General features: G+C 38.4%; 1 protein-coding gene and 1 pseudogene across 2 annotated transcripts in view; both read right to left on the bottom strand.

The window, feature by feature from the left end:
• Positions 1–11,438, bottom strand: part of PECR (peroxisomal trans-2-enoyl-CoA reductase) — a 53,625-nt gene that overhangs the window by 26,615 nt on the left and 15,572 nt on the right. For both annotated transcript variants that reach the window (XM_012651471.1, XM_012651470.1), the window contains exons 3-4: positions 10,620–10,785; positions 6,566–6,647 (exon numbers count right to left, since the gene is read on the bottom strand). In XM_012651471.1, coding sequence (XP_012506925.1) covers positions 6,566–6,647; positions 10,620–10,785 — 248 coding nt within the window. The remainder of the gene's footprint in view (positions 1–6,565; positions 6,648–10,619; positions 10,786–11,438) is intronic.
• On the bottom strand, positions 8,176–9,286 carry LOC105816128 (annotated as a pseudogene).

Genomic DNA, 11,438 nt, shown 5'->3' with positions numbered 1-11,438 from the left:
TGGTGGTGCTTGTCGTCTGTAGTCCCAGCTACTAGAGAGGCTAAGGCAGGAGGATCCCTTGAGCCCAGGAGTCTGATGTTACAGTGAGCTGTGATGACACCACTGCACTCTACCCGGGGCAAAGGAGTGAGACTCTGTCTCAAAAAAAAAAAAAAAAGTCAACTGGCAAAAGACAGATTACTTAGTAAAGGTTGTTGGACTTCCTTCAACATTTATTTTCGCACAGGTCTGCTGGTGATAAATTCTTTCAGATTTTGTACATTTGAAAAAGTATTTCATCTCTATTTTTGAAAGATATTTCAATGGGTAAAGAATTCTTGGTTGGCATGTTTTTTTCTGTCAGTACTTTAAATATCTTACTCCATTATCTTCTATTATAATTTGCTTATGAGAAATATGCTTCTGTACAGAATGTATCTTTTTGCTCTAGCTGCCTTTAAGATTTTCTCTTTAGTGCTGGTTTTACTCAATATGATTATGATGTGCCTTGTGTACTTCTGTTCACGTTTCTTGTTCTTGGGGTTTGCTGAGCTTCTTGGATCTGTAGGTTTATAGTTTTTATCAAATTTGGAAAATTTTCAGCTATAATTTCTTCAATTTTTTTTCTGTTCCTGTTTCTCTCCCTTTCTTCACAGACTTCAACTATTTCACAGTTCATGGGCACTCTGTTTGTCTTTTGCAATCTTTTTATCTCTATTTCATTTTTGGAAGGTTTCTATTGCTATGTCTTCAGGTTCACTAATATTTTTTTCTGAAGTGTCTATTCTGCCTTAATCTCATTCAGTGCAGTCTTCATCTCAGGCACTATAGTTTTTGTCTCCAGAAGTTTGATCTGGGTATAAAAATCTCTTCCTTTTCCCAACTTAGCATTTTCCATCTTTCCTCTCTAGGTTCTTGATCACATGGAATGCAGTCATCAGAACTGTTGTAATGTCCTTGTCTACTAATTCTATCATCTGTGTCATTTCTGATAGACCTTTCTTCTCATCACAGGTTGTACTTTCCTGTTTCTTTGCGTACTTAATCCTTTATTAGATGCCAGACACTTTCATATTCCTATAAATATTGTTGAGCTTTGCTGTGGGATGCTGTTAAGTTACTTGGAAAAAGTATGATCCTTTCATGCCTTGCCTTTAACTTCTGTTTAGTAGGACCAGCACTGGTTTTAGTCTAGGGATATTTTTCCCTACTACTGAAGTGAGATCCTTTTTAGCACTGGAGCCAGGTTTTCCAGTCTTTATTGTTCTGAGGTTTTCCAGTCTGGCTTTGGGAATAGGCAGTATTCTAGGCCCTGCATGAGTTCTGGGCACTCTTCCCTCTAGTCCTTGCAAGTGGTTCTTGCCCAAGTGTGAGGTGGTTTCTCATATACCTGTGCTTACCCAACCCTCTCCACGTGTCTAGACTTCTCTCCTCTCAGGTATTCTGCCCTGCAAATTCTAGCCACCTGGGCATCTCTGGTCTCCTCATCCTTACCCTCAACTCAGTGAGACTGCCAGGCTCTGCCTCAGTTCCCCTACCCTGAGTCATGATTCCAAAACTTTTCTCCAGCCAGTGAGTGGGGATAATCAGAGTTCATCTCAATTGTTTCCTGTTTTTCAGAGATCACTGTCATTCAATGCCTGATGTCCCGTGTCTTCAGTGCCACTGATTCATGTATTTTGTCCATTTTATAGCTGCTTCAGTAAGAGGTTAAATTCTGTCCTTGTTATTCCATCTTGACCTGGAGTTCAAGTCTTGATACATTTTGGTTCAAAATTGGTTCAAAATTTAATATTAAGTTAAAAAGCAAGTTGAAGAAGAGTATTCAAAATATGATTCCATTTGTGTTTTTTAAACAGCATAGAAATATACTCATACACATATATAATATTTCTTCAATTTGTCCATCTTACCTGAAATGTTTAACTTCAGGGAGCAAGATGGGATGGATTGGGCAAGGACATGAGACTTTTACATTTTGCATTTCTGCACTTCTTTTGTTGAAAACAAAACAAAATAAAAAATAAATAAAAACCACCACCAGACTAAAATTTCTTTAAGTAACTCCTTAGAGATTATCTCCACGTGACATTGCAGAAAAATTTTAAGTTTTAAAAATAAGCAGTACTGGCCGGGTGCGGTGGCTCACGCCTGTAATCCTAGCACCCTGGGAGGCCGAGGCGGGCGGATTGTTTGAGCTCAGGAGTTCGAAACCAGCCTGAGCAAGAGCAAGACCCCGTCTCTACTAAAAATAGAAAGAAATTAATCGGACAACTAAAAATATATAGAAAAAATTAGCCGGGCATGGTGGCACATGCCTGTAGTCCCAGCTACTTGGGAGGCTGAGGCAGGAGGATTGCTGGAGCCCAGGAGTTTGAGGTTGCTGTGAGCTAGGCTGATGCCACGGCACTCACTCTAGCCTGGGCAAAAGAGTGAGACTCTGTCTCAAAAAAAAAAATAAAAATAAGCAGTACTGGGGCCAGGCGCAGTGGCTCATGCCTATAATCCTAGCACTCTGGGAAGCCGAGGCAGGAGGATTGCTTGAGCTCAGGAGTTCAAGACCAGCCTGAGCAAGAGCGAGACTCTTGTCTCTACTAAAAATAGAAAAATTGGACAGGCATCATAGTGCGTGCCTGTAGGCCCAGCTACTCGGGAGGCTAAGACAGGAGGATCCCTTGAGCCCAGGAGTTTGAGGTTGCTGTGAGCTATAATGACACCACTGCACTCTACCCAGGGTGAGAGAGCTAGACTCTGTCTCAAAAAACAAACAAAAAACCCCAGCATTTTCTACCTTCTCTCAAATGAATATTTTACAGATTGAGTATCCCTTATCCAAAATGATTGGGACCAGAGTGTTTTGGATTTTGAATTTTTTTAAGATTTTGGGATATTCTCATACACATAATCCAAAATCTGAAATGCTCCAATGAGCATTTCCTTTGAGCATCATGTTGGTGCTCAAAAAGTTTCAGATTTTGGAGCATTTCAGATTTTGAATTTTCAGATTAGGAATACTCAACCTATATTTGTATAATTTTTTTTCAGTGCCTGATATCTAAGTGAACAGGCAAAAAAACCTTCCCTAATTGCCTCTTAAAAATGCAATCTTTGGCTTCCTAAAAATGTTAGGAATCAGAATTTACAGATGATACTTAAGAAATTAGCAAAAAAAATTATGTATTTTAAACCATACTTTTCAACTGCTAAACTTGTGGTTTTCAAGCAGCTTCCTGGCATACTGTTTTTTTTTCCTTTTCTATTTGGATGGTCTTTTAGACTCTCATGAAGGAATTGACTGAGCCAGTAGGCTAAATAAGTTTACTGACCTCCTTTCTAAAAAAATAAACTTCCATTTCCAACATAAAAATCTATCAAAATCAGAATAAGAGTCAAATATGTCAAATTCCATTATAGTGAGCTTCAAAAGATATTCCAAATTCTTCAGTCACAGATTTTATATATTCACTATTAACTGACAAATACATTTTCGTTATTCAAAGATACTTGATATAAAAAAAGGTCCTTTGGGACTCCAACTCCATTCCCAACTCTTAATTTTGCTGCGCCACCCTCCATCATGAAGAATTATGTGTAGTTCCACAAAGTGCCATGGTGTTTCAAATCTCTCTGCCTTCGCGTGGGATGTTTCCTTTACTTGCCTTCCTTTCTCTTGCTCATATGTCTACCAAGCTCCAAGTTAACCTTTGGGACATTTTGCCAGAATGTCACCCTCCTTGCACAGGTGCTGCCTGCTTGCACATTTGCAAACACCTTTACTGGAACACCCGACACGTTCAAGCCCATTGGACTGCTTTCATGCTTTGCTCCCTCACTAATTGTGGGCTCCCTGAGAACGTGGATGGTTAGTGCTGGATTCATTTTAGTATTTCCAGATGTACCTTGTACCTGTACCTGGGCCACACTATACTTATATGAAATATTGGTTAAGTAAATGAGAGACAGCCAACATTTCCCACGTGTCTCTTAAGAGAGCTAAAATTTAAAACAAAGGAGTGGCTGGTCCGAAGGTAGTGAGTTATCTCACTTGATTGTTCACAGTCAGTTACAGATTGAACTCCTTGTTCTACTACTTAACCCCCCTCCTCACTATTGCACTTGACTAGTCTTAAAAAAAAAAAAAAACAACCAAAGGAGTGCTCAGCTTCTGACACTCACTCTCCTTTTCTACTGTGCATAACACCTAAACCTGTGTCTTTCAAACTGGAAATTACAACACCATACCAGCAGTGAAATAAATTTTGCAAATAATAACCAACACTTACAAAAAACAAAATAAAATAGAGTAGAATACAATAAAATACAAAATACCGTAGTACACTATACATAGTGAGAATAGATTTGCTTCATGAATTTTTTGTTGTTGTTTCAGTTACAGACACACACAACACACACTCACACAGGTTTACTAGATCAAGGTATAAAATTTATTTCTTACTATGAGTCATGATAGAAAGTTTGAAAGCCACTGGAAAAGGAAACTACTGCTAAGAGAACAAAAGCAAGAAATATCTGAAACATTCCTTTTCCATGACAGAGACAAGCTAGTTTTTTTTTTCCTAGTCAACTGAATATCAGAAAAGCCACTGGCTTCCTCAAAAAATTTACTTTAAGCCTAGAAACTCATTATTTCTTATATATTACATAAAGGATCATAATAAGGGAACTATAACTTCTATGAAGGGTAGTTCATAGAAGTGGTGAGATCTGTTAAAGTTACAAAGGCACATGACTTTCGACTCTGCAATTATACTTCCTGCAATTTAATGCACATGCTATATGATGCATATACAATATTATTTATTACAGGTGTTTTATTTTGTTTTGTCAGTAACAAAATGTCGGAAACAACCCATATTTCATCAATTGGAAAATGGTTAAATAAATTATACTTTATGGTTTAGAAAGTGGTATTTTAGACAGCCATGGAAAATAAGGAGAAATCTCTTAAGATTCTTAAGAAAATATCTCCAGGATATATTATTCATTTATGAGAAGAGCAAGGTACACAACAATGTCTATATTAACACAATTTTTGTAAAAAAGTGGGGAAAAATATGCCCCCAAACTAATAATAGCAGTTTCCTGTGAAAATGGGAAATACCGGATAGAACCTACCATCTCAACTGACTTTATTTCTTCCAAGACTCTAAGAAAGGTAAAGTAAGAAAAGTAAATAAAGGTAAGTAATGAATAATGAGCAGGAAAAGGAAGTACAGCGGCATCACTTACCTGCCCTGCATTCTTTGCTCTGTTTTGGTAACATCACCTTGATTTCCACTTAAGGAACCACTCTTGCCCGTTCTCAGTCTATGTCTAAGTGGTGTGGACCCCATTCCCTCTGTCTTGGGCTGACTGTGCACAGCAGAGCAACCTCATGCCCACTGTATTTGGTTGACGGCTGCACCTGTGACCCAAGCAGGGTCAGTTCACGAGGATCCTCTCTGGGACTTGCTGGCCCTGGTATTTTTTTTTTTTTCTTCTTCTGGTTCAATTCGAGAAACACTCTCTCACTGGAGTTTTACGAACAGCTAGAGTGTTGACCTCTAACTCCTGCTAGTGCTCTTTTGCCACATGCAGAGAAGGCCTACCTGGGAAGGAAGGCAGACACAAAGAAAGCAAAACCAAAAGGAGAGGCAGCTTCCTGCCAACGTCGTGGCTGAACCTAACAAGCCCCTCGTGTGGTGGTTCTGCTGGTACCACAATTGCCCTAGAGGGCTTGCACAGTTTGCGGGGCTCTCAGCCCAGAGTTTCTGATGCAAAAGATCTGGAGCGGGGCTGGGGGATTTGCACTTCTATCAAGTTCCCAGTGATGCGGATGTTGCTGGTCCAGAAACCACACTTGAAGAACCACCGCCCTCGATTTTTACTTAAGCCAGTCTGAATTTTATTTCTATCCCATACAACTGAGGGAGTTTTCGATAATGTAGGCATTGAGTAGGGTACCAGACTTTGCACAGAGGAAGCAAACTCTCTGCTTATAGAGTGGCTAATTAGAAGTACAAAACCTTATAAACTTTTGGGAAAAAATTCTGGGTTATCTGTTAGGAGCATCAATTTAGCAGTCCTGTCTAAAATCAAATGGGTATATTCATGGTATTCAAATCTAAATTAACATAGAATAGTGTCATTTCCACACCTTAATAAATAAGCCATCTTCAGACAGTGACGGCAAGTTTAGTAACATCTGAATTAGAGTTACCTGATAAAACATAGGATATCCACTTAAATGTGGACATCAGATAGACAACAAATAATTTTTTTGGCACAAGTATGCCCCTATGCAGTATTTGGGACATATTTATACTAAAAAATTATTGAATTGGGCATCCTGTTTTTTTCTTTTCTTTTCTTTTCTTTTCTTGGTAAATTTGGCCATCCTAATCTGAATGGGAATGTTTTAGAAGTACATTTTTAAAGTTCAGATAAAGGGAAATGCCAAGTATTGAGGTCGCAACTCATTAAAGGTATTAATGATCTTGATTTAAGAAATATTCCCTGTCCCTCTTCCTCCCCATTCAGAGAACAACCCAAAGACATAGGAAGAAAAAAATATAAAAACGCTTACGCAGCGAATGGAAATCCACTTTTAGTAAGGGTAATGATATTAACAATGGATCCTCCATGCTCTTTCATCCAGGAGTTGTAAACTGTAGGATACAGACAAATGACAATCATACTAAATTACTAAATAGCGTCCTGACCCTCCTCTGATACCTTGTTCCAGCACATGACCTGTTTGATATGTTTTACATTTTTATTTACTTTTTTTATAAAAAGCCCTTTCATGTCAATAAGAACATATTTATACCAATATTTTGATGGCTGCATAATTCTCCATCATAGAAATATATAAAAGTTCACTCAACTAATACTTCACTCTAGAATATTTACATGGTTTTCAATTTTTCACTATTATTATTATGGCATAAAAAATATAACTTGTAGAAACTAAAATCTAAAGGCCCCATTTTTTAAAAGTAAAAACAAACAAAAAAAGAACTATAGGCCACGTATTCCTTTTTTTTTTTGGTGCAAAACAAATCATCACACTCTATTATTTCTTGTGAACAAAACATTTTCCAGAGGGCAACTTTATAATTATCACTACTGGAATCAGTGGAAACAATGAGGATAGATCAAATTTTTTAAAGTGATAATTTCTCAGAAATGTCTTCAGGTCATTGAAGATTATCTATAAGTAAATGATCTTGGGAAAACATAATTTTTAAAGAACTCTCTCACCTGGTAAGAATGACATAATGTGAATGCACAAAATGTATTTCTCTAGTTTAACTGAAAATAGGTACATCTCTATTGCTGAATTCTAATAATCTTATTCATTCTTTAAAAAATTTACATACGGTAATATTATCAGTGTTCTTTTGAATTTGCTACTTTCCAAAATTTACAAAGCTATGCCAATAACACTCTTAAAGTCTTAAGTATAATAACTTTATAAAGCCTCTTCTTTCAAAATGTCCCCTAAAGTCTCATTCTTCCTTCTTTTTAAATAGCCATCTTTGGACTATTTTACAATGTAGGGTTTTATTTGTGTATGTTACTTGTTTCGAGCCACTTCACATAACATTGGTTCTATGATCTGTGTGGGCAAGTGTGATAAGACCACGCAAGTATGTTTGACAGTCGTGTGGAAACTCAGGCCCTTTAAGGATGCAAGAAAGAACCAGGAAGTATCCATTCTTCAAGCTGGGTAAAAGCCTAACAAACATACACTGGACAGAAACAAACAATGACAACAAAATCTCTACAGCTTTGCTGAACATGGTGGTGTTTCATTAGCTCTATTTTAAGACTTTTCTGTACTTAGCCCTCTCTCTCTGAATCACTTCCTTGTTAATGATGCATATCTGGACCTTATCTTAGCTGTGTCTGTATTACAATCAGGGCCACTGCCAACACACTGGCACAGGCTGGCTCTCCATCCTCTCTGTTGTCCTTAACTGCTAAAGAACTCAGACCGCCAGTGGTAGTAACCAGATTCATGAGTTGTCTTTATATGTTGCCTTTGAAGTCTTTTCTAAAGCCTGATGTTTTTCTGTCTGGAACCTAGAAGACATTGATCTAATAAAATATTAGCTGACAATTTTTCTAGAATTATTTCAATAGATTTAAACATTTTTTTTCTTCAACACAGTTGAGTCAAAGACACTCACACTACACAAAAAAACTTGAGCATGCTTCCATCACCACTTCGTCTGAGGACAGTAAAAGCCCTTCCACTCCCATATCCATAGGAACTACCCACCCCAAGATCCTGGCACACATGGGAGAGAAAAATCTGTCCAGGAACTCTCCGAGGTCAGCGGTCACATGGAATGGGTATTTGGGGTGTGATCACCCCAAAATAGCATTTCTACCAAGCGGACATTTTTATAATATTTAACGCTTCAGTGTCCTTCATTTCTTCTTCAGTGAGAGAAAAATCAAAGGTCTGAAAGTTTTCTTTGATCCTTTCAGGATTAAAGCTTTTAAGAATGATACCCACCCATACTGGATATTGAAATGCAAAACAACTTGAGCTGACGTCTCATTCCACTTTTCCCCCAATGAGTTTAGAAGTTCATCCTTTAACGAAGGTGCAGAAGACATATTTGCACTGGTTGGATTTCTAGAGGTCTCAAAAGGGCTATATGCAATAATGACAATGTCATGTTGCTGGCAAAATTTCAAGAGTTTTGGCTGGGTGAAATATGGGTGGCATTCAACCTGGTTGCTGACTGGCTTATGTTTGAGTCCTGGCTTGTTCAAGGTTAGCTCCAGCTGCCTGCAGTTAAAATTTGCAAAATTAAAATCACCAAAGGATTTCACTAAGCCAACAACTTTGCAAGTTCCAAAGTGGCAAACAGATTTGAAATGTGATATAACCATTTGCCATTCTCATCACTAGGATAGATTTCATCTCCTGGCTTAAGGGGCCATGGGTATTTTAATCTTTCTGGAGAACTTTGAGCATCCTCTCCAGGGTTGAGTGGACCATCTCTGGGTCATGATTCATGGCCCATGGCTTTCCATACTAGAAGAGATCCTCCCTCCGCACCTTTCCTTCCACTATCTTCTCCCTGATGGCCTCCCCAACTTTGTGCTTGTTTTGGTAGATGTAAGCCCTGTCAACGTGCCAGCACCCTGTGTCAATGGCAACCTTCACCAATGTTGCACAGGCTCCCTCAGGGGTCAACTTAGGTTCTGAGTAGGTATCAAGTCCAATGATGGGAATTCTGTTCCCATAATTTAGAGATACGCAGTGATTTATAGCACTGAGGAACATCTTGGAGAGAGAATCTTAGGTTTCAGCTTTCCAAGAATGATCCCTGTATTCTTTAATTCAGTTCTGGCTAATAAAAATCATGGCTGAATCTAGACTCTGCAGACTTTTTATTAACAGTTACTAGCCAGGATCCTTGGATTGGTAAGACTGATGACTTGCGTGTGAGAAGGAGTGAAAGCACTGAGCTATAAAGCTTGGGTTAGAGACGACTAGTTGTCTCCCACTACTCATTCTCCCCTTCTTTCACAGAAATAAAATCTGTATTAAGCACATAGCCACCCACCTAAAGACTCATCCCTCCCTTACAGCTGGGTGTGATCATTTAACTAAATTCTAGCTGATGAATGGGAGTAAATGTAATAGTGCAACTTCCAGATGGTATTCCTAAAAGGAATGGGTGAGCATTACACTTTTCCCCATTCCTGCTGTCTGGAATACAGATATGATGGCAGGAACTGAAGCAGTCATCCCGAACCATGAGATGGAAACCACAGGTCAAGAAAAGTAGAGCAATAAGAAGGATTCTCAGTCCCTAATGATTATGAAACTACCATACTATCCATAGATACCTACCTGGACTTTTTAATGTGAGAGAAATAAACTGTCTTATTCAAGCCCCTGTTGTTTCTGGTTCTCTCCACTGGAGCATCCAATCCTGAATCACTATATATACAGAGCTCGATACCGCTAGTAGCTGATGGTAAAGTCTGGGGATATCTGCAAAATCTCTGACTTGTAGATATTATAGAATATAAAGCCTAGTCTATGTGGAGGTGAAGACCGTTTGGGCCAGAGTTATACTCGTTCTACATTTGTCATCATAAGAATGTCTTGAGTAGTTTTTAAGGAAACCTTTGAGCTACTCAACTTAAAGGAGTTTAATATTAACAACTTAGGAAACAAAACTTTTAATACAAAGACTATGCATGCATGCCAATTAGTTGTTAGTCAGAAAGCATGTGGACTCTGTGCTATTCTGAATTTATGAATTGGTCCTTCTAACAGACTTAACAAACGCATTTCTTAAAAACGAAGTTAAGTGTGGGAGTTTTCTCTACTTTTATGAACAACTTTATAGCTAAATCTTCGTACAGATCATTAATAATTTTCTCATGATAAATTCCTAGAAATAAAATTGTAAGATCAAAGGATATCCACATTTTATAATATTGCCAAATTACTATCCAGAGAGGTACTAATTTACATTCCTATGTTGTATGTGAGAAAATCAGGGCAGCAAATGTTAAGGCCATGGGACTTGTGAGTCTTTAATAGGATTCTCTATGATCTCTAAATAAAGACTCATTGATTTGCGAATATTGATAGCACTTGCCTGCTTTGCACATGTAGAAGGTGCCCGTCAGGTTGGTCTCAATCACAGCATACCATCCCTTTGAAGTGATGTGTTCAGCAGGGGAAAGGAACTGGCCTCCTCCATTGTTTACCAAGAAATTGATCTTACCATAAATATCTAAGGTAGATTTGACCAGACTATTCACCTAAAGAAGAACATTGAAAGTAAAAACACTAAAAGTTTAATAACCTAACTTGCCACTTGGACTGACTGCTTGCTCTAGAAGTATAACAAAGCTTGCAGTCTCTCACAGTGAACAGTAACTCCACATACTGCAATAAGTAAACATGAAGTCGGCAATGAATAAACCTAAAAATCCTACATCAATGAGTAATTTACCAGTATCCAATACCCACAGATCATAAAGCTAAAATTGTAATTTTGATGACAAGATATATCCAAGGGCCTGGATCACCCCTAAGTAGGGTAGGCCTCAGTCATATATTAATTTGTAAGCTACCAACCAAGAAGATAGCAATAAAATCAGGTTTAAATGAACATCAAGAAATGATTTTGGCTGGGCATAGTGGCTCACACCTGTAATTCCAGCACTCTGGGAGGCTGAGATGGAAGGATCACTTGAGATCATGAGTTTGAGACCAGCCTAAGCAAGAGTGAGACCCCATCTCTACTAAAAATAGAAAAAATTAGCTGGGTGTGGTGGTGTGTACCTGTAGTCCCAGCTGCTCAGGAGGCTGATGTAGGAGGATCGCTTAAGCCCAGGATTTTGAGGTTGCTGTGAGCTAGGCTGGCGCCATGGCACTCTAGCCCAGGCAACAGAGCAAGACTGTCTCAAAA

The sequence above is a fragment of the Propithecus coquereli genome, unplaced genomic scaffold (genome assembly GCF_000956105.1).
Source record: "Propithecus coquereli isolate 6110/MARCELLA unplaced genomic scaffold, Pcoq_1.0 Scaffold357, whole genome shotgun sequence".
Classification (NCBI taxonomy): domain Eukaryota; kingdom Metazoa; phylum Chordata; class Mammalia; order Primates; family Indriidae; genus Propithecus; species Propithecus coquereli.
Note: the sequence above shows the minus strand (reverse complement) of the source record. Positions and strands in the feature narration are given on the sequence as shown.